The sequence below is a fragment of the Aulostomus chinensis genome, chromosome 23 (assembly GCF_037954235.1).
Source record: "Aulostomus chinensis isolate RoL2024-O1b breed Wild chromosome 23, RoL_Achi_v1.0, whole genome shotgun sequence".
Lineage (NCBI taxonomy): Eukaryota > Metazoa > Chordata > Actinopteri > Syngnathiformes > Aulostomidae > Aulostomus > Aulostomus chinensis.
Window position 1 is genome coordinate 8123141 of NC_141342.1, and position 24909 is coordinate 8148049.

General features: G+C 41.3%; 1 protein-coding gene across 2 annotated transcripts in view; it reads left to right on the forward strand.

The window, feature by feature from the left end:
* Positions 1-24909, forward strand: part of snx29 (sorting nexin 29) — a 187443-nt gene that overhangs the window by 156012 nt on the left and 6522 nt on the right. For both annotated transcript variants that reach the window (XM_086195588.1, XM_086195589.1), the window contains 2 exons: positions 2383-2523; positions 14031-14170. In XM_086195588.1, coding sequence (XP_086051714.1) covers positions 2383-2523; positions 14031-14170 — 281 coding nt within the window. The remainder of the gene's footprint in view (positions 1-2382; positions 2524-14030; positions 14171-24909) is intronic.

Below are 24909 nucleotides of genomic sequence, written 5' to 3' on the forward strand. Positions count from 1 at the left end.
TCTCCATTTGCTATGTGACACAACAACTACCTATAGTAGTATAGTATAGTATATCCTAAAAAATTATTGATGAACATTTGGATCGTTATCACTGTCATTTCACAGCAAGAATTTCCGGGTTTGGCCCCAACTCAAGCATGGAGTCTTTCTGTGTGGGGTTTGCGTGTTCCCCCTGTTCCTGCGTGGGTTCTCTCTGGTACTCCAGCTTCCTCCCACAGTCCAAAGACATCAAGAGAGGACGAGGCTGATTGATACTCTAAATTGACTGTAGGTGTGACTGTGAGTGTGAATGGTTGTCTGTCTCTATGTGTTGGCCCTGGGATGGACTGGCGACCTGTCCAGGGTGAACCCTGCCTCTCACTCGAAAGCCACTGGGATAGGCTCCAGCCCCCCCCCCCCCCCCGTGACCCTTAACAGGATAAGCAGTAGAAAATGGAAGGATGGATAGATCGTACAATAAGGAAGGTTTCTTGGTTCTTTCTGCGAATAGCTGCGAATATAAACAACAACCAGAACATGTTCCTGGAAGTTTGCCTACTGGTTAACATGCGTGTGCGTGCAAATACACACACGCACACACTGTTGGTTATAATCTGTTATTTTGTTTGACAGTAAAGTGTTTATTCCATAGTAATTTAATATTCTCAGTGGTGAAGTGAAAAAAAGCTGAAGGGAGTTTGTTATTACATTGCTTGAGCTGCTGTTGCATAGAGCTATAGGTAATAGGCAGCAAGGACACAAGAATGCATTCACTTCGACTGCTGTGAGCAACAACAGATCAGAGCCTCCCAGAACACACTGTTAATAAAGCATGATGATTTAAGACATGTCAGCAACAAGGGGATGCCTGGTTTGATGTCGTTACTAAAATCAGCTAGGCTTAGGGGAGATCATGTTTTGGGTTCAAATAACTACTGCTGTTTACTCTCATGGATGCACAAATTGTATCTACAGTTGACTCAGTTTTGCTTTCTTCTTCTGCTTGCACCTGTGTACAAGATGGCTTTTCTGACCCAGATAAACCTGCTAATAGGTCGCTAGTTCTTGCGAGGAGACAAGCATGCCTTTCTGGTTTATTTTCTTGCTGTATCACATTTGATATAACAGTCATCACACTGGAAAGAAATGAAAGAAGTTGTCAAAACAGCACCAGAGTGAGAATCTTTACAGTCTTTGGAAGATGTAGTAAAAGCAGAATGGAGGACAGTGGAGCTCCGACCGCTCATTGTATGTGAGTCTGAGATTGGAAGCTTGCAAAGTTTTTGTTCCCTATCAGTGCCCATCAGAGCCATGCAGAAAATTAACCGTGCCCTCTGAGGGTCATTTGAACTTGGACTGACTGCTGATTAAATCTGTTCCCATGGCAGAAAAGTTCCTGGGTGTAACCATGTGCTGTATAGACACAAATGAAAGTGCATTTTGAGAGCAGAAACTTCTGCCAAGGTCCATTTCAAAATGCCACATTTTTTTTTACACTGTTCAGCTCCTCAGTTTCATTAATTCCTTCTTGGCCCATGCCCCATGTCTCCTCTAAGTTTTCTCCAAATTAGACGGAGTAAAAAAACAACCCCGGTGAAGGTAAAAACAGAAATAGCTTGTAGAGAAAATAATTATTGACATCAACAGAAATAAAACGTCTTATTGTTCTACATTCTCTCAGCGATATCGGCTCGCTATATTGGGCGATCGGGCATTTGGAATTGAATTCTCAAAAGCTTTTCTAGTTTCTCTCTCACACTGTGTTCCCTGTTTTGTACTGTGAAAATGGAACCCATCTCCCACTCTCTTTCTGTCTCTCTTTTTTGTAATAGGCTCATCTTTCCTGCACTCTCTGCTCCCTCTATCTTTTGTGAGTCTGAATAAAGCAGCTAATGGTGCATGGAAATGGTAGCGGTGCTGTCACATCTATAGACTCTTTCTCTGTTATGTGTCGCAGTATGTAAGTGAAAATACACATTTACAATGAGAGGAAGCCATTCTTTCCTTCATCACCGTTTGTTGTAAACCACTTTATGCTTTATGACACATGTATGAATGGAAAAGAGGGGGTTACACAACAGAATTACTTGTGTGGTTTTCTTTTCTTTTTTTTTTCTTTTTAAAAAAAAAATATACAGTGTATTCCAACTGAAGCATGTGTTCCACAGTTGGTTCACAACTTTTGACAAAATGTATCATTGTAAGGCACTTCAGTAAATGATGCCTTGATGCCTGTTAGTTATCCTTTCATGTGTGGAATACATGTCTACTTTAATTAAAGAAAACTTTCAGCTGCTGTATCATATTTACCTGCAGCTGATCAGAGAACACAACTATTCTGAATTAAGGACATGTTGCTGCTGTTGTTGATGATTATGGTGACGATGATGTCTTTTTCATCAGGTTTACATCCGCATCCTGGATAATGAATGGAACGTGTACAGACGGTACACTGAGTTCAGGGAGCTCCACAACCACCTGAGGTCCCAGTTTCCACAGGTGGACACTTTCAACTTCCCACCGAAGAAAGCCATAGGGAACAAGGTGAGCCCAGTTAAGCTGTCGGGCTGCCTCATTGATTTGTCCACTAAATGAACCATCACGTCAGGTAATATTCCTGATCTTTTTAAAGAATGCATCCTTGATTTTCAGGGTAACATCACAATGGCAGGTTTCTGCTTCTCCTCATTACTTACCATTGTCTATTAATTTTATTGATTCAAATGACAATATGAAGAGTTCTTTTAAAATTTTGATCTCAATTTTTTTGTCCTGGAGAGGAGGTTAGTAATTGGCTCGTCAAAGCCTTTACTGCCACAAAAAACAGCCTCCTTCTCATCAGTTTGGTACTGCAGATGAGCATACATTGTGTGATAATGTAGATATTTTTTATTGAAACAATTATGTAATAGCTGGCTTTAAAAATTTATGTCAGTCATTGAACATTTATATCAGCCTCTAAATCTGTAACCTCTGCAGTGGGACTACAGTGATGGTCAGATGGAGGGAACCATCCCCAAATTGCTTCCACCACTGTGTTGTCTGTCTCCATCTTTACCAAAATACACCCATGTGTGCATATTTACTTTAGTTTCTTTGGGAATATTTGGAATTTCATTGATTTCCTGGAGATTTACTTTAACCATTATTTGTCTAACCTACCCTCCCCCCCCCCACAAAATGCATGAAAACTTACTTATCAGCAATTTCATTATTATGATAATTATTATTATTATCATTATTATTGTGGTCTGCACTGTTTGCTTTGCATTTATTAAAAAAAATACACCCCCTGTACCCCCATCCAGTAAAAATACCAACTTTTTTCTTTCTGAGAGAGAACAAACATTGAATGCAATATATAAATTAAATAAAGGTATTACTTTAAGTGCAGGCATTGCCAATGCCAATCAGTCTCCTACTTATTTACAATGACTTACTTCCATTTTGGACACACACACACACACACACACACACACACACACACACACGCACATCCATACTTCTCATGTACTTGGGACAGTTGTGGCCTAAGGTCTTCATGGTTCTCCTCCTACTCTTCACTAGAAGCACTTCCCCAACTCCCCACTCCACTCCCTCTCCGTTTCATTCTGTGTCCCTCCAACGTTTGAGAGATAATTTGGTTCTGACCTGGATTCTCTGGCTGGTTGGATTTGATGCTGCCACTGCCAAAAGCTGCAGTCCTGGCTTTCTACCTTCAAAGACACTGTAGTTTCACAGCTGGATACTGGTATAAATGCTGAGTTGCAGGCCCTGGTTCTATGAAGAAAGGTTGGGTGTGTATTGCATTTGCGTGTGGGGTCATGTGGAAGTGCAAGCGTCTGTTTAATGGCCTCAACAGTCCTGTGTCTTAGAAAGCAGTCTAAAAGTGCATTACACTGCGGGTTTGTGAAAATGATTGGTCTTCCCCATCTGTAGGAAGTAAGCTGTCACTGCAGAGGAAACAGCCTTGGATTTGTTATTTTCTTTTCTAAGTCAGAATGCTACACACATCTGAAAAGCAACTGGCTTTCAGGCTAAAAATGAACAGATGTCATCAGCCACTTGCCTTTTCTTTTCCGTTTTTCCTTTCTTCTTTTCCTTTTATATTATTTTAATCAGATATGTTGCTTTTTTTTTGTTGATTTCTTTTTCTTTTGTGTTGTGCTCTTATCTGTCAAATTTCCATGTAATTTTCTGCTCCCAATTCCCTTCTCCCTGAAATACTATTGTGTTGGCTTGCCATTTCAACACAAGGCAATTTAATCAAGGAGGTGTCTGCGTACTCATACTGTTTTTTACATTCTCTTTAACTCTTCTCTATCATCCATCCATAAAAACAGTCCAGATGCATCAGATCCTGTTTTACATCCACACCACATCCTCTCAGTATGTAACCAATTAATAGAAAAACATTGCATGTCATGCTATGGCAGGCCTGCATTGCAGCTATCCTCACTTTTTGCCTGTTTAAATGTGTTCACATGGGAACCATTCATAAAAAAAACTGCTGAATTGGATGCTGAAAAACGCCAAAGGATTGTGCTAGGTTGGCACAAGTTCCTGATGGAGTATTTATGGATATCATTTTTCCCTATATTGAATGAAGACTTCATTTAGCTTAACCGAGCCCACTGTAGAGTGTATCAATCAAAATTTAACAGATAATGATTTTTTGACAGTTGAAAATCCTCAATTTTATGTTCTTTATTTGTATTTACTTTAAACCTTTGTATGAGTAGTCAGTGGCGAGCAGGTACCAGCAAAAATTCATCACTAAATGACCCCGCCCCTCCCACATGCACACACACACACACACACACACACACACACACACACACACACACAGAAGTGGAGGATTCTTTGGTTACTCAAAGGACTGGTGTGGGAGATCACAAAGTTCATGCTGGGTGTGTTGGCCAGACCACCACTTAAGGCCACGGTCAGAGGAGGAGGAATGAGGACAGAGGTTGGCAGGTTTAGGTTCTTTATTGCAGTCAAACAGACATTCAACTGGCAATAGGGCATGCATGGAGATATTGCGTGGGGTGTGTGGTTTCTACAAAAGACAAGAATATCACTATTAGCCGTTAACAGGGAGAGCACCGTGTGCAGCCAGCACAATCCACCAGGTGACACAATGCCGAAATACAATAAAATGAACAAACCGGAAATATGATAATAAATCGTGCTTTTATTCTGAGAGGGCTCCCGCTAGCTTGCAGCTACATACTGTATTAACTCCCCAATTGTAACGCAACATACGATCAACACATAGAGAAACAATGACGGGGCGCAATTAACGGGCATTGACTTCCGTGATTGTGGCTGGGTAGCCAATGGGAATTTTCAAGAGATGGGTGGCGACGGAGCTGCTTGCAGGAGTCTTGACCCGACGCTAACCACGCCGACACTTCAAACAGTGATGCTACATGTACACCAATACAAACACTCCTGTTCGCTTATGGCCTTAAAAGTGACTACTTATATTTTCATTAATGCACAACCAAACGTAACCCTCTGCGCGAACTGCGCGCTGCTGCCATTAAACCCGGTGCTGAACTACTCACGGGTGGGCGTGGCTAGCATCATGCACACAGCCGTGAGCTACCTGCCAGAACACTACAAAAAAAAAATCACACTTAGATAAAACATGCAACACTTTTTGTGGCCTTTTCTACACACACACTGTACTTAACAAAGTGACAGCACCGAGAGACAGAGCTAAAGTTGTCATAGAGCATCAGTTATGCTATGGATTTAAGTCATTTGGAATGCTATGGAAAAACGTTGTGCACCTTCGCACGTGTCAGCAAACCTGTGCACACACACACACACACACACACGTTTTTGAGATTATCTTTGCTAATGTTTGACTGACTTCTCAGGCAGCTTGCATGTCAGTGCCCTGTGATTTGGCTGTTAATCTCCTGCCTTGTGTGGTGTCAGAACTCATCACCAGCACAACACAGGAACTTGCTAGGAAGGTGAATCACAGAGGTGTGAACCAGATGTGGGCTTAACTCCAGAACTCTCCACATGATGATACATCTGACAAGACAGGCATTTGAACCAGCAGAGAGCAGATGTACACTCACTCAGCCACTGCCAGTAGGTACACCTGGATCAAGCTAGTGCAGTTTATACAGTAACAACTGTGAACATTTTTGGGGAAAGGGTTTCAAAACACTTGGGACTTATCGTCCCTAGTATGTTCTTGGGGCTGTTTGTACTGAGAGGCATTCCTTATATTGTGCCCATCCCATTTTGATTAATTACTTCGACACAATATTTTGATAAATATCAGTATAATCAGGCGCAGTTTGTATGAACCATAAATTACAGCCTCCAAAGTAACCATTAGAATACTATACATCAATGCAGAACAAAATGAACATTCTAATCGTCATGAAAGGAAAATATATTTCTGAGTTAATGTCTTTTACTGCATCAAGGCTGACATATTGTGCTTCTAGTCAACATGGAGCCCCTTCCATAGTTTCTTTACGCTGAGCATTTTGTTTCGCAAAATACTAGTTCTTGCAGGGCCTTCCATGCAATTGTGCTATTTCTTGGTGTTTTTCAGACAATGTCAGCTGAAGCAGAGTGAATACCATCCATCAATCCATCCATTTTCTACCTCTTATCCTGTTAAGGGTCGCGGGGTGGGGTGGTGTGGGGGGTGGAGCCTATCCCAGCAGCCTTCGAGCGTGAGGCAGGATACACCCTGGATGGGTCGCCAGTCCATCGCAGGGCCAACACATATAGACAGACAACCAGTTGCTCTCACAGCCACGTCTATGGCCAATTTAATGCATCCAATTAGCCAGGTCCCCTCTTGCATATTTTTGGACTGTGGGAGGAAGCCAGAGAACCCACACGGGCACAGGGAGAACATGCAAACTTCACACAGAAAGATCCTTGCGCCCAAGCTGGGGCTCGAACCCGGAACCTTCTCAGAGCAAATAATTTTAAACTAATAAATGTTAAATCATGATGGTATGAAAATGAGTATATGGAAATCAATAGGCGGAAATGTGAAGCGAAACCGTCACAGCTGTTGCATTGTACACTCAAGGCTAAAGTGCAGGTTATATAACCACACAGACTTAGCTGACTGTGTCCATTCAAGGTATAAATTGGCCTGATATTTCAATAAAATGTGGAGAGTTTGTGTTTATGCATGCACACAATAGCCATTGTCTCCTACTTACTGCTTTCATATCAGTTATTTTAGTTTCCATATCAAGCTGCAATAACTTTGCAAGCACAGCTGAGGATTGTCAAAAAATATATAATCTTTACTCAAATGGTGAACAAACCATTTTATGGTTATACTAGTACTGTCTGCGTTTACATTTGCACCCTATTCAGCCAACTTGCAAGAAGCCAATTTACAAGATGCCGTTTTCTTTTTTCCAATATTAGTTTCACGTTTTCTCTCTTCCCCCTCTACGCTGCATATTGGTTATTCTGCTCTGAGTAGACAGACATATCATTAATCATCTTTCATATGCTTATTTTGCTCCTAGGTTGGCTACTCAACTGTGCTTGAATCAAGCAACATTTAGATGAGTTAAGAAACATAACACTTACACAACACAGGATTTAAGCAGGATAGATGCTTGCCTATCCTCAAGTACTTACTTCTCCTGCGTCACTTCTTTGTTAATTTTTTTTAAAAGAATGCTCTTCAATCATTCCTCCAAATTATTTTCTAGTTGTACAATAATTTAACACATGTAATTTGTTAAGTTGTTAAAATGTATTAAAATTGCTGACAGTGAAACACATTAGCTCTCAATATATATAATTAGCAGTCATGTAAATAATCAGGGAATCCTCACATGGATTCATGCCCTATAGGGAGAATAATTGGCTGGCCATTGGCTGAGACCCCTGACACTTTTCGCTGTGGCCCAAACAAGGATTTGTCACCAGTGAAACTTTGCCTTTTTGCCTAATTTGTTCATGCACGTCTCTCTTGTCCCATCAATGAGCTAATGAGACTCAGCCTCTCTGTTTCTCTGAGTGCTTGAGGCCAGATTGTCCTGCTGTGTAACCTAACAATACCGATGTAACATGCACAGCTACACACACACACACACACACACACACACACACACACACACACACACACACACACACACACACACACACACACACACACACGGCCTGTGACAGCTCTTAACCAGCTGATTTGTCAGGGGTCTGGCCAGGCATGCAGGCTAAATGTTCCCGAGTTGCGCCTGTCAAATCTCTTCTGATGCTAGCACTGAGACCGCAAAGGGGCAGGATGATGACATCAAAGCCACGTTGCTGTCAGACCCCAGAGTCCAGCTGTCAGGTTTCCTTACTGGATGCATCTCATCCAGATTTAGTTGGGTTTTTTTCTTTTGTCCAAAGGCATTTTCTTTTTCTGCTCCCTTAATATCAATGTCTCTCATTTGTCCACTCATATCACTTTCTCCCTTCCTGTTCACTCACATCACTCCCCCCCAGCCTTCTGCTTTGAAAACATTGCTTCATTTTTGATGTGGCTTTAATCTCTCGCTTATTCCCTCCAGTGCCACAAATGGAGACATTGTGAATTTATTTTCCAGGAGGTACAAATTAAAGGAGAGATGTGTGTAAAATAATTTCTAGGTGAAATCTGCACTCTGTCTTTGAGAGAGATCACGCTCTGTTATGTAAACTGCGCACGGAACAGTGATATAAACCTGTTCAGAAGTATTTGCACATGTTGTTCATATGATATCAGCAATTACAGACTATTTACAGTTGTATTATTTGCTTGGGACCTCCTGTATACATTTTTCTGACATTTGTGTAACGGTCCCGTGTGTAGTTCTTTCGATAATAACATAAGTATATTGCAAATTCTTGTTTAAAGAATCATTTACTTTTGGAAATGTTTTTGTGTCTTGTAGAACAATTTATGATTCCTCCTAATATCAGTTGGCGTGTCCATGATTCCAGATTAGTCACACAAGTGAATGAAAAACTGCTCAGTTGTGGGTGCCACAAACTTTGGTAAGAGGGCAGTGGCATGCACTGATTATAAAATCAGCTGTGGGTGCATTATATTCACCATAAAGTGAAGTAAAAAAAAAAAAAAAAGATTAAAGTTCACACACTAGCCAAGTTAAAAAAAAAAAGGTGTGGGGGTAGAATTTACACTCACAAACACCTTCAACTAAACACTCACACAGTCTTTTTGACTTTTTGATCAGAAATATTGTTTCCGGCCGCACCAGAAATCTCTTTTATGCTTGAGCTTCAACATTCTACATGCTTTCCATTGGTGGAAACCTACAATACTGATTGCCACTCCATATGTTGTTATTTCCAGTATGTCCAGCACCTATGCAAGCCTACCTTTGTTTTGTTTTGTTTTTTGCAATACCTTGGATGAACAAATACCATCACATCTAATATTTGGCAACAATCTTTGATTCTGCTGATATCCCTATATCAGACATACTGTACTTATCATAAAATGCACTATTGGTGTCATGTTAGAGGCTTTCTATGAGAAGATATTTTTTATGGTTAATCCCATCAATTTGATTGCAACCTGGTGTGCAAAAGAAATGAGCCGACCAAGTGGTTCACTCACGAACAATAATATTTCATTCTGCACTGATAGGCTTGTGGATGACATTGGTAGCAAAGGCAAGATGATGATGAAAGTTAGTCATACTGCTGATTTTGGGATGGAATAATACCACAGACTTCTTCAGTACCAGATGAAAATCACAGCTGGGGAGGGACTACATGACTTTTGATCACTTTGATTCTAGTTCCATTATATAAGAGTCTCAAAAGGTAATCATACCAGAAAAATGTGTACTTACACAAGTACAATTTGCTCGTAGCTGTCGTCCCCCTTTGTAAATCTTAAGGGAGTAAAAGGGGTGCCTAGGCTGCCCTAATTAATTAATCAGAAACTAAAATCTGAATTATTAACTAATCTTAGTATGTTGTGTTGACATATTATGCAATATACATGTTTTACGCTTTTGATTATGACAAGAAGACATTGTGGAGGTCTTGTATGAGCATTTCTGAATTGCCTGTGATGTTTTATGCATGGCCAAGACCCACGTTGTGGTGAGTGTGTATAAGCTGCATTGAGAGAACAGCCTGTTCAGCCCTGCTGTCCACTCTCATTTGATTCAAGTGTACCGCAGGTTCAAATCCGTGCTCTCGTTGATGTTTAAAGAGGTGACCTGAGGGATGCTCTCATCTTTTTCTTAAAATTTCAGCTGCATAGTGAATGTTAAGTTGAGAAACCTTTGGCCTGGGGCCACCGTTGCTACATCTCGGCATGCTTCACTGTAGCAAAATGAAGCAAAAAGACACAGCAGGAATTTATATCAGTGTATACACACAGTATTTCCAGAATTCCAGGCAGCATCAAAGTCTTGGTCAAGTGAATTGATTTTCTGTGGTGGGAGGGTGTGGGTTGGGTGGGTTGATACAGTGGGGTGTAGTTACTTTTCACTTAAGAAAGTCTTGAGTATGTTTGTTGCCGGGCAACATTTAGTTCTTCAGACATACTATCGAGAATGTTTTTTCTTCCTTGAATGGAGTAATGCTGGCAGAAAATTCCTCAGCAGTGGACACCTAACGCATAGATGACTACTTGACTATTCTCTTCCATTGACAGCTCCCCTCTCCTGCTTATCTATCCTCTCTAGAAAGTGACATTTAGCCATGTGTGCTTTTGCATGTGCATCCTATTTCTCTTTTGGCTTTTACATGATTATTTCAAGATCCCATTTCCTGGACATGTTTCTCACACATCACGACATGAGTTAATGTACGTTGCTCATCTGCATTCATATAGAGATGTATCTTATCTTGCAGCCACGTGACTTCTAGAAGGGAGAGTGATAGAGTTGGGTGCAAATAAAGCATTTGATAGCTTTCTGTGCCTTCTCCTACTGCACTGGTTGTACAGGATGTGAGTAGTGTCTGTAGAAGACAGAATTAGGCCATAAGATGCTTTTATAAAGCCCCACTCACCTTCATGAGTTGTATGTGCCTGAACATGTGCTTTCCTACCAGCTAGATTATAATAGACTGATTTAGTCTCCATAAAGTAACACTTGGAGGTAAAAGGAGGAGAAGAGCCAAAGAGAGAAGGGTTTACGTAGATGGATGTAAGCAGACAGCTGGAGAGAGGACAGTTGCACTAGCATCAGTGTGTCACAGTGGTTCCTCCTCTGACTTCCTTTCTACTAACAAGAAGCAGCACCTGGCTTCTTCAGCCCTCCTCTCTGTCTCCACAAGAGGATGAATCTGTCAGAATGTCCATTAGTGTTATTGCTGCTCTGACATCCATGAATGCAGTCAGGGTGTCCCTTACTGTGTTGACATAGCATGAAACCCACGCTGGCACACACAGCCTAATCTGACACATCAGATTTAGCCGCTCTTTTCTACCCTGCATGCAGCAGAGTTCAGACACCATCCACCTCTACTTATCCATGACTTTGGGTAACAGTGAACCTCTTCTTGCTATTTTCAAAGTTCATTTTTCATTGTAATGCTTTGCTAACTGTCTGATGAGTATGACCAGGCTATTGAGGTTAAAGACTAACATTTAAGTACTCTTGGGAAATCAGGTCGAGCACAGTCTAAAGTTTTGCTCAGCAGTGTGGAGACCTACTGTACCGTGGCTTTAATTTCTTATAACGATATCTCTTGACTGTTTTCAGCACCAGGGAGCAGTGAGGAATCATTTCCTCGTCCCTGATTCCTACAATAGCCTGCTGCTCACCATTCTTAATAGCTAGAAATCTTGCCATAATCTTTGACCAAAATCTCAACCTTGCTAAATTCAAATCCCTGCTTTCACCCAGAGACCTAGTACTACTTATACATACACACATCTTATTGTGTCTGGACTACTGTGACTCTAAACTGGGCAGCCCCGTCCCTCCTCCTCCCTCCTGGCTGCAACTTCCTCAAAATACTGCAGCCAGACTATAAATACATGCCATCCCCAATCATAGCCTTCCATGCATTCCTTCACTTGCTCTCTGTAAACTTTGGAATCAATTTAAAAGTACCTCTGATAAATTACAGAAGGCTCTTCAATGTCTTTCCACTCTGTAGTGTACATCTCAGGACTCCTTCACCTCTGAACAGTCTCAGATTTCCATGATCCGGATGCACTTGTGTGCAGCGTGTTTGAAATTTAAGAAGTTTTCAAAATGTTGCCATCGGTCTCTGCACCGCCACTTATGAAATTTGCCAATGAAACAAATAGGACAGTGTAAACAATTCACACCATGCTCTCCATGCTTAACAATGTATGATAATTATTGCAAAGTATTTTTGTATGCTTGTCAGAAAAGAAATTGTGCTCTTCCTTAAGGGCAAGAAAGACCTTGATAAAAAAAAAAATTGTTTTAGTAACTTTTTCTCCAGATTACAAGTTGAGATGCATCTGATTTTTTGTTTTTGTTTTTTACTACTTAATGAAAGAAAAGGCTAAGTGATTGAGTATTATTATTATTATGATTATTGTATGGAATTGATAACAAATTGAACGCTGTATGTTGCATACACATTTTAAACACGAGCTCATCTCTCAACATCATGTAAGGCATGGCAGACATGTTCTAGTTTCTCAGTAGCTTTTGTTACAGACTGTGTTTGTTGCCTTGTTGCAATCCAATTTTCAAATGTAGGGCAGTGAAGACTTGAATTTCATCATATTTATTTCAGAAACATTGCTGGTAGTATAAGTGTGAGTGTCACTGTGCCTGGGAGAAAAGCAGCTTGCATCTATGAACATCCTCAGACATTTGTAGATTAATTAACCTGAAACCTAAGTCATTTTAATTGTTTATTGGTATTGCATACAATTATGGATAATATTCGACAGCCATTCAACCTGAAACAGTTCTTATGGAGTCTGTATTTTTAGGCAACACAATGGAATTCCCTTGGGACTTGGATTTTAGATCAAAAGAAAAGCTGAAGTTTCAATTCAGGAAAATTTTGGCATCTTGCTTGGGGTGTTTGTCCCAGGCTCTGACACTAGAGAGTAAAACAGAGCTCTGGCCAGGCTTTGTTCTGAGCCTTGCTGGACCAACCAGCCACGCGTGCAGTGGCCATGTGGCTGCATGCCCCAGCCTCCAGTCTGACATCAATGTAGGTCTCACTTTTCACGCTGCTGTCTGTTTTCCTTTAACATTAGCAACCAAATATGAACATTTGACTGTATTTTGATTATTAGGGCCTTAGCCTAAAGGTACTTCAGGTGAAGATCCTATTATGTTTGTTTTGTTTATTACTGAATGTTGGCCATCACTTATCATGAGAAATTATTCAAAGTTGAAGGCCTGATTACTGGAGGTTTTACTGACAAATCAAAGTCTGCTAGTTTTAACCACATCATTAAATTTTGTCACATCATTAAAGTTCCAAGGTAGTGTTCACATTTACATGAATATCTGTACCAACACTGGAGCCTGGGACTCTTGGTACTTTTCATTCTCTTTAGAAACAAAAATGTAATTTCATTTCATATTTAGTTAATTTCACTTTCAGTTAGCTTCAGCTGCTTGGGAGACTTTCAGGCTTTTACTTTTACTTAAGACTGTATTTGGCTTGCTGTTGTGAGCTTGAATATTTTGCAGGCTCACATGATCTTACTATCTCTGTAATAGATACTTTAGTCTTTCAGTCAGTACCAAAATTTGGTACTGACTTTAATATTGTGAAGTCCTGCTTGTTTCTTCATGAGACTTTGCTGTTGGCCATTTTTACAATAAATGCATAAAAACAAATATTGAACACTGGAAGAAACTCCTGTTATAAATTGATGGATTAAAACAGATTGATAAAACAGTTGTTTTTGTTTTTTTTACAGTTTTTTTTCTGTATATCAGAAAAATGAAAGAAATTTGTGTATGACAACACACTTTTCTTTGATTTAAAAGTGGCATGTGCAGCTTTCACCTTAGCTTCCAAGTAATCAGTCGCTGAGAACCAACTGTGCCCTCTTAGTTTGTGTCTGTCTCTTTCAACAGGATGCCAAGTTTGTGGAGGAGAGGAGAAAGCAGCTCCAGGGCTACCTTCGCATGGTGATGAACAAACTGATCCAGACACTGCCGGAGTTCACAGCCCAACCAACCAAAGAGACTCTGCTGTCTCTGCTGCCTTTCTGTCTGTAGGTGGACACACAGCCATGTTTGATAAAATATCTAAGCCAGCGCGTGCAGCTGTGTGTGTGTGGTTGAGAGACATCTAAGAAGAGGTGTCACCACATGTGGGCAGGTTCAAGGTTGCTGTCTGTGAATGACTGCCGCATTGTTTCAGAAATGTAAACAACATAATTTAAAGAAGAGTAATTGGGAAATGTGATAATAATTAGGAATGAATCATTGGGAAAAAAAGGTTGTCTAGTCAGTCTGACATAGTTTTGAGAGTTGAATTAAACTTAAGATAGCGTACTAACATTCATCAACAGTTTTTTTTAGAAATTGGGGATAAGCATTTGAGAAAGAATGAGCTGCCACAGCTGCTGTAGTCGTAGATACAGGGTACAAACCAGGAAGATTAGCGTCACTCAAAATGCACAAATCCCTCGAAAACACACTCCTGCATTTTCTCACATTTTACACTCATTCACATATTCACACATACAGTGTATACAATATATGGTCTTTGAAACACATGCGCGCGCACACACACACACACAATTGTTAGCTGTCCATTTTGTCCGATGATGATGCTTGCTCCAGGGGTGGGAAGGGGTTCAACACCACTGCCGTTGGTGCCATTTCTCGTGGGCGTTGAGCCCGATCCTTGAGCTGCACAGCCGTCCACAGGTGGAGCAAGTGTAACTGTTGTTGAATTTCCTGGAATCCCCCTCTGCTTTGTGTTGTGTGAATTATGGACAGACACTCTCTTCAACCTTAGACCAGACTTTATTTCCTGTGTTCAGCATAAAAATGCGCTGGTCAGTCAACATAGGCACAGCAATGTGGCACAGCTCATGGGAACTGTCCTCGCATACTGGCACTGTGCTGATGTCACAGTCAGTATTTATATTCTGAGGAGAGACCTGACAACCAGTGCAGTTTCACAATACCTGAACAAACTAAAATATGATTGGTTGTGATTATTGCAAGTGGAATTAACCACAAAACTCAGTTACACCGGTCTCGCCTCACAGCAAGAAGGTTCCGGGTTCGAGTCCCGGCTCGGGCATGGGATCTTTCTGTGTGGAGTTTGCGTGTTCTCCCTGTGCCTGCGCGGATTCTCTCTGGGTACTTCTTCTTCCCACAGTCCAAAGACATGCAATTGGGGACGAGGCTAATTGGAGACTCTAAATTGACCGTAGGTGTGACTGTGAGTGTGAATGGTTGTCTGTCTCTATGTGTTGGCCCTGCAATGGACTGGCGACCTGTCCAGGGTGTACCCTGCCTCTCGCCCGTAGATGCTGGGATAGGCTCCAGCCCCCCGCGACCCTTCACAGGAATAAGCGGAAGAAAATGGATGGATGGATGGACTCAGTTACACAAGAGAAGCCGGATGTCAGGGGGATGCCAGCTGCCCATTGATGTCACTGTGTGCACTTTTCGGAACGTCGGTCTCAGTTGGTTTGGTGTATTCGAGAAACTGCAGTGGCACAGGTGGCTTGCCAGGCTGATCTATCAAGTGCCAGAGTTTCAAGCTGCATGGGGTTGATATTAACTCGCTTTAGGAGGTCTCTGGTGTAGTCTGGGAAGCATTTGTTTTGGCCTCCAGTGGCATGCTTTGCTCCTCTCAGTTGGCCATAGAGGACTTCACGAGGCATGTGGTGATCAGGCATACCGATGGTGTGCCCTAACCAGCGAAGATGTTTCTTGGCCACAGCTGAGTGGTGTTGAGGATCTCTGTATGGGGGACTTGATCTTCCCAGGACAGGCCGAGTATCTTTTGTAAGCAGCGGATGGGGAAGGCCTCCAGGTTGCCGGTGGAATGGAATAGAATTCTGCTCAATAGAGGTGACACACACTGGCTGGAAAAGCAGTTTCATCAGTTGAACGTCATTTCATTGGTGTTGTGAGAGCAAAGAAGAACAACCACAAAGTATTTTCACATAATTTTTGGGAAAAAAAACAAGTCAAGTGTGCTAATTGGAATATAATTGGACGTTTGAAATACCTGTAAACACCTCAGCTGTCAGCTGGTATGAGATCGAGTTGGACCAACATACAGTACCTTGATAATACAGTTGGGGATTGATTTATTCCATTTAACAAGGAAATTGAACAACACTTTCAGGGGAGGTATACTCATGGCAAGTGTTTCAGCCAAAACATTCTGTTTTCTTGATGGGCGTGGAGAAAGCAGAATGCTGTAAAGTTGTTCATTTTTCTTTAAAAGTCTTTGACTTTAAAATCTGTCATTTGAAATTGACTTTGGTGTATGATGCCAAAGTTGAACCAGAATAAAATGTGATCCCAACCAGCTGTAAAGCGGCATACTGCCACCTACCCTCCCAGAAGCACACATACTTCTGTCAATAAGTCAGTTCTTCACTGGTTCTTGGACAACGGTCAAGTTAATTTACCTAACTGCATGTCTGCATGTGTGTGACGGCTCATGTTTTAAATGGTGATTTTAGAGGTGGGAAAATGAAAAACCTGTAGGCTGATTAAGGGAGTTTTCAGAAAGAAATCCTAAAATATGAATGATCCTTGGCAACATCAGTTCATTACCACCACTGAGGTGCCCTTGAGCGAGAAACTTAACCCTGACTGTCCCAGTGGACCTGCTCAATGGCAGCAGATCAGACTGCTTTAGTTGTACTTATCAGCTTCCATGTGTGAATGTTAATAACTTGTACAAATACAATCAGGGCGTTCCAGTGTAAGAGATCATCACCCTCTGTGAACTACCCTTAATAAAAAATGGGGGGTGGGGGGGGGGTGGAGAAGGTGAATTTTCACTTACACCAAAGTGTGTTGTTGGTTTTTTTTGTCCGACCTTGTGATTTAACAGTTCCACAGCTGAACGGTGACTACATTATAGCTGGAATATTACAAGGAACCTCCTCTTCATCCTGTTTCTTTCAGCCACTTGCAGAGTTGACTAATTATGCTCAAAATCAGTTTGTGAACAGAGCACATAAATAAATTCATATCCTGCAGTAAAGTGCAGCATGAGTTACGTGGAGCTGAACTGTGAAGTCCAGACCTTTGTTTCTTCTGCAGCAACCCAATGCAAGGAGAAAATGCACTGACACTGTGGTTGATTATTGAACGAAATTGCTTGTGTGAAAGCACTGGCGAGGAATAGCCAAATTCTAGGCTGTGAGTGGAATAGCCTACTAGCACACTATTCATATTAACATCAAACTGAGAATGGAGTGTTTCAGCTTCATACTGTGTGAATCTTGTGAATGTGAGATACTAGATTAGCAAGAATTTGGTGTAATGCTTCATGCACCATTTCAGAACATACAAACTGTCCCACAATGGACTTTCTCTTTACTCTGAACAATGGCAGTCAGGTTGTACTTTTCACCTTTCACTTTTCACACAACAAACAAGAGTGATTCCTTTGTTAGGAATATGGAGTGTGAAACTCCACCCTCTGGTTTGTGTGTAGAACATTCTGTTATCACAATACTGATTGTCAATTTGGTAGGAAGGATGTTAGCATCCAGTTCTAAACACACATCAGCTTTGGTTTTGGCTCCCAGTGGTCTTAGAAATGGGGGAACATAATTGGATTTTGAGTGATATCATTGACATCAAGAAAGTCTTTGAATTTGACATTGAATGACATTAATGGATGTGTGTCCCCACATGCTTTTTGAAGTAATCTACGCTACACAATGACACAGAACTCCCATGTACCAATAAGGGTACCGGAAATTAGTACACACACACACATACATACACACACACACACACACACACACACACACACACACACACACACACACACACACACACACTAAGGTTTACTGTCCTTATTAGTACAAGCCCTAGTCCTAATCCTAACCTTAACTAAACTCAGCTCACACCTTAACCAAGAACGCCCTCCTTGTTTTGCTGCATTAGGACTGGTCTTTGTTCCCTATGAAGATCAAGGCTCCTGCTAAAGTGAATACTTATACCTGAAAGGGGTCCCGTAGGCAACAACACCATCACACATGGGCACACACACGCATGTTCACGCACGCATAAACACACACACACACTAATAATGTACAGTTGTTTTTATCTTTATTTCAAAAACAAACAGCAATGATATGAAGCAAATACACAGACTCTTCAATAATTCAACAGTTTTTCTTTTATAAACAATTTTCTTTGCAATGAACAATAAATGTAACATCTTCTGATTCACTGGTCATTAAGAGCCTCGTCTGAAAAGTCTCCACAGCCAATTTCTCTTCTTCTTCTTCTTTGTCCCCTTCTTCTGCTTGATCCTTTTAATTGAGGCCTGGTCTTTGAGATTCAGCTCGTTCTGCAGCTGCCAGATATGGGTCCCAGCCTCATCCAAAGCCAGGTCCTTGCGTTCCAGCTCAGTCTGCAGCTGAATGGTGTTGGTCCTGAGCTGATCCAGAGGCTGGTCCATTTCATTAAGCTTGGTCCAAGCCTCCTTGAGCATAGTCTGCAGGTGGCCCTCCAGGTGCTTTACCTTTGTTCTGGCATCATCCACAGCCAGGTCTCTTTGTTGGAGCTCATTCTGCAGCTGCAAGATATGGGTCCCAGCCTCATCCAAAGCCAGGTCCTTGCGTTCCAGCTCAGTCTGCAGCTGACTGGTGTTGGTCCTGAGCTGATCCATAGGCTGGTCCATTTCATTAAGCTTGGTCCAAGCCTCCTTGAGCACAGTCTGCAGGTGGCCCTCCAGGTGCTTGATCTTTGTTCTGGCCTCATCCACAGCCAGGTCTCTCTGTTGGAGCTCATTCTGCAGCTGCCAGATATGGGTCCCAGCCTCATCCAAAGCCAGGTCCTTGCGTTCCAGCTCAGTCTGCAGCTGACTGGTGTTGGTCCTGAGCTGATCCATAGGCTGGTCCATTTCACTAAGCTTGGTCCAAGCCTCCTTGAGCATAGTCTGCAGGTGGCCCTCCAGGTGCTTTACCTTTGTCCTGGCATCATCCACAGCCAGGTCTCTTTGTTGGAGCTCATTCTGCAGCTGCAAGATATGGGTCCCAGCCTCATCCAAAGCCAGGTCCTTGCGTTCCAGCTCAGTCTGCAGCTTAATGGTGTTGGTCCTGAGCTGATCCATAGGCTGGTCCATTTCATTAAGCTTGGTCCAAGCCTCCTTGAGCACAGTCTGCAGGTGACCCTCCAGGTGCTTTACCTTTGTCCTGGCATCATCCACAGCCAGGTCTCTTTGTTGGAGCTCATTCTGCAGCTGCAAGATATGGGTCCCAGCCTCATCCAAAGCCAGGTCCTTGCGTTCCAGCTCAGTCTGCAGCTGACTGGTATTGGTCCTGAGCTCACCCATAGCCTGGTCCATTATATTTAGCTTGGCCCAAGCCTCCTTAAGCACATTCTGCAGGTGGCCCTCCAGGTGCTTTACCTTTGTCCTGGCATCATCCACAGCCAGGTCTCTCTGATGGAGCTCTTCCTCCAGGTAGGACAGCATTGTTTCCTTCTCTTTCCGGATAACCTCCTCAGACGTCAGTCTGAGCTGTAGAGACAGTTTTTCTTCCTCCTGCTTCAAGACTTCAGCTCTCAGCTCCTGCATTTCTTCCTGAAGCTTCTGAAATGCCATCTTGAGGGATATCAGTTCCTGGTTTTCTGAAACCATCTCCTTCCGCATCAAGCGTCTTATAGACTTGGTCAGGTCACAATTTGTCTTTCAAATTCTTTCTCCGAGGTTTTTGTCTGTCACAGGATGTACAAATGTGAGAACATTTAAACAAAAGTATTATATGTACTCACATGCTTTCTGACATCATTTTTTTCTGAAATAAATTCCAAACTCATAAGCTGACAAACCCTCTCTGACTAATGTCTTTGATCTCCGAGATCTCTTTCATGTCGTCATTGGCATCATCTGTCTGCATCACGAGCATCCAAATTCTGACCTTGTTCTCTGGCCGACTCTGTCGTCGTCTCAAGGTGCCTTCCAATCACAGTGTGACCCACAGACAGTCAAGCCCAGCTTGTGCTGCATCAGACTCACCTGCATGCACACAGGCTCCTCCTGTCCCTGGAGCTGATAAATAAATGTCTGGGATTTATTTACATTATATATATATATATATATATATATATATATACACATATATATATTAATGTAAATGTTACACACACACACACACACACACACACACACACACACACACACACACAAACAAACAGTTCTAGTTAGAGGAAGAAACAAATGCATGGGTAGACTCTGGATGGTTGTGACTTTAATAAGATAAGGAATATGTTTTTTTTTCTTCGAAGAATTCCACACAGCAATATTATTATAATCAATATTCCATGTTGTACATTTCCAACAGCAGTATGCAGGAGCGGACTCAAAGGCCTATAAACCTCAGAAGCAAAGATGTCTCATTATTTTGTCTGTACTGAGGGGCTTAGTAATCACATCTCTTATTCACATATCCCCAAGCTGAAATAGAAACTGCCCTATTGTATATTATTGGATGACAAGAAATATTAGTGTCAACCGAGCAGAATGTAGTGCTATTCTCTCTGTATTCGTTACATCTTTCTTCATTATTACAAACCTGCTTTATTGTATGTACAGATAATGGATGAATGGTTTCTGAGGAACAGAGCTTCAGTGAAGAGGGACTGTTGTATACTCTAAAATAATGTCAACAATTCAGTTAGTGCAGCAAAAAAACAAAAAACTCTATTAGTAAAATTGCATGATGACTATTTGAGTATTGTATCATCTAACGTGGCTGCAAACATGTCTGTTTTTGATGAGATTCAAGAGTGACAGCTGACATAGTGTTGATGGTTAAGGTCTTCCTTTCACATCTGCTGCTCTGTCAGAAGCCTGTTGTGATTTGCTCTGACACTGGAATTGTCACTGCCATGACTTTGTGGAATATTAGGTGATGTTTGATCAGCCAGATCATCAAACCTTTCTGTGTGTGTATGTGTGTGACTTCATAATAAAACTGCTCTGTTGCCTGCCACTGATGTCATCATATTTGATGGTTAATGCTACAAAACAGAGAGAGACAATGTGATGACCACAGACAAAAAGTAGTGACCTGCAGCCATGACAGGCTGGTGACGCAAAGTTAACAGGTTAAATTTTAACTTTAAGTAATGAGATTGAGAGTATCATTGATTAATGAAAAGTATAGGAAATCCTCTAGAAGGTTGGGACCAGATTCAAGAATGTTCATAAGGGTTTCACATAAAATCATGATCATTTTAACTACATTGGTTTAATTTAATTTGTGTTTAAACTAGGGATGTACCTGTCCAACTCTTTCACTCCCAATCCCAATACCTGGGTTTTGGGTGCCAACCAAAACCATTTGATACCAGTGTTCATTAATAATCATCTGTGTGTCTGTTTGCAGTTGTTGGTCATTTGTTTGAATAAACAGAAGAAGAAGCTACTTTCCTTCTAAGGTCCTGCACCATAAAAGACAGATGTATAGCACACCAGTCACCACATACAACAAAAACAACATAAACAACACAACATAAAAACAAGCATTTAACATAAATAAAAAAATAAGTCATACAGTAGAAATACATGATACAGAATCTGACTAAAACCATGCGATCCTATTTAAAAAAGAAGAAACCCTATATAATCTAAAGTGCATATTCAGCCTATCTTACCAAAGTTCATATATTGGGGGACTCAGAACCTGGATCATAAAGTAAAGTGCATTGTTTTTACAAATAATTATAAAGTGCAAGGTCTGTACATAAGAGGGTCATGTAACGTTAAGAGCATAGTACGCTGCACAATATATAAAGTGATGATTTCATGAGTTGGATTACCCTCAATGAGGTAGTAGAGCTATCAATATCAAAGTTGCACAGGCCAAAATACAATTAAAACTATACTACATATAGAGCAATTCCACAGTTGACATATATTTATAATACTCACAGTCACACCATTACCATACACATATAATAGTCACAAAGTATACTACCCTGTAATTAATGCGGAAGTTTGCAATGTGTTTTGTTTTATCTGGGAGCCTTTTCTATTCTTTAATGGTTTTATAGCAAAAGGCTGATTCGGGCAGAGCTTCATTTCAGAACGTTGCAGTCTCCCCTTGAAGCAGACCTCGAGGGTCTGATCGTCAGCTCAGAGCGAGGCTGCACAATGTTCTTCAAAAGGGGTGGGGGGGGGGTGGGGTACATTATTGATTATTTTATGAGTTAACTGAATGTTTGAGAATGCAATTAAGTTGTCAAAGCTGAGCACATTGTATTTGGTAAGAAGACCGCAATGTGATACTGTCATGGTTTCTTGTCCAGAACCTTCAGTGCTTGTCCATAGAGTGATCCTATAGGGTTTAATATCATTTTGTTTGCTTGGAACCATGATATACAGCATAGGTGTGAACATAAGATCATGGAGTTCAGGTAGGTCTTGGAGGGTTCAGTTGACAGCGAGTTTCGAATCTGGTGGAAGTTAGCAATGTTATATTGTAATATATGGCACATCTTTGTGATATGTTATTTAAAAGTCAAGGTGGGATCTAAAATAACCCCTAGATAGTTGAACTCCTCAACATTTTGTTATTAATTGCCCACCAACATATTCATTAGGATGCACTGTAATTGTCATTTCATTTTCCTTGTGATCAAACACTTAAAATACCTCAACTCATGCTTTTAAATATATTAAATCTCTGTGTATGTGTTAAAAATGCAAAAACCCAGACCTTGTAATTACATTTTCATGCCAATCACAGTTTCACCCAGCTACCAAGTCCCTTTATCTTTACAATAAATGTAAATAAAAAATTCCATGACATGCACCCTATAATTTCTGTTTTTTACTAAGTACACCATTACTATCTTCTCAGTGTTCAGGGTTAGGTGTGACAGATTTAGCCACTCTGTTACTTTTTCCATTGTAGCTGTTAATTTTGCCCCATGTACATATATGACTGTATCGTCTGCATACATCAAGGTCTCCATGCTGTCACAGGCTGCGGGGAAGCCATTGAGGTAGATGCTGAACAGTATTAGATGTAGAGGCTGTACACGGGTGACGAGATGCGATGATGAGATGACAGATGTGTTCTGGTGCATGAGAGATTGAGGCCAGAATCGAAAGAACATGACAGGAAAAAAGTTAGTGGAGACACTTGAGGATGAGGACAGCAGAGGTCAAAGAAAAAGCAAGTTGAGTCGGGTGGGAAAGTCTGAGGCAGACATAGAGAAAAAGAGAAAATTGGGAAATACAGATAGAGTTCAGTAACTCAGGCCTCCCACTGTGGTGCTCAATAATCATGGGAACTCAAAACTCCCTAATGATACTGTGGTGACGTAAATGCCTCATAAAGATATGGGCCAGTAACTTGCACTGTTGTGAATTACCATATTATTTTCAATCTTCCTGCATCAAATCTAAAGAGAAGTTAATTTTACCTCCTTGAAATATTCGTGGGTGGCATGATGATGCAGTTGTTTGCACTGTAGCCTCACAGCAAGAAGGCTCAGAGTTTGCACTCTGGCTCGTGCACAGGATCTTTCTGTGGCTGGCTTCCTCTCACAGTCCAAAGACATCAAGAGGGGACGAGGCTGATTGATACTCTAAACTGACCGTAGGTGTGGCTGTGAGTGTGAATGGTTGTCTGCCTCTATGTGTTGACCCTGTGATGGACTGGCGACCCATCTAGGCTGGGATAGGCTCCAGCCCCCCAACCCTTAACAGTACAAGTGGTAGAAAATGGATAGATGGATGGATGAAATATCTGCCTGAAGGTACCATAGGTACAGTAATAAAAATATAAAACACACACACACACACACCAGTCCTCTACTTGAGTTAGTCATCATAAGCTACCCAAACTGATGAAAGTTTTTTTTAAGAAATTGTCTTGATTTAACAAAGCAATCATTTGATTTAAGAGCTCCCAGCATTTATTGAACATCTCTTTGTGAAGGAAGCACTTTAATTGTCATTAGAGAACCCTGGCCTCATCACAAGTAGCAGGTGAGAGGTGATCAGAAACGCTTCTGAAGTTAAGAAAAGGGATACATCCATGGTGCCTCAGACAAGAGGAAGCATTTGATTTAAGACATTCAGTCTCCTTGCTTTTTATTCCCATCCTTGAAATCATCAAATCAGATTGAGGCTTTAGGCATGGGTTCACATGTGGTGAAGATTGTAGTCACAGTAACTAGGTCAAACATGTCATCAAGCAGTCCAAGACTGTTTACTCCTGAGGACTCAATATCAACATAAGATCTGAGATTTGTCACTAATAATCATTTCCTGTAGCTTGGCCAGAAATACTGAGGTTTATATTGAAACCTGACCTGTCACCTCAGTGTAAATCACATTTTTCTGTGCACAAAACAAATATTATGCCATTTGATTCTCAAACTCACCAAATACGGCATATAATTAGCAACATGCCAGGGTGTAGGCTCGCATTACGTACATGTCAAACTCAAGACACTCCTTTGACTAATGTAGAGACTAATGACACCCCTATACCTTGTGGTAGACTTCAGACCCCTGAATATTTATCAAGACACATTTTCAGTTCAGTGTTACAATTACAATGTGGATTCAAGAATACAACCCTGCCTCTCACCCGTAGCCGCTGGGATAGGCTCCAGCCCCTCCGCGACCTTTAATAGGAATAAGCGGAAGACAATGGACGGATGGATGGATTCATGAATATATGGCTGGATAAAGAAGACATGGATTATAACTGTTGACCTGCCTGACATTCTGGAAACAAATCTTAATGGACAGTTGTGTTGTTTTGTT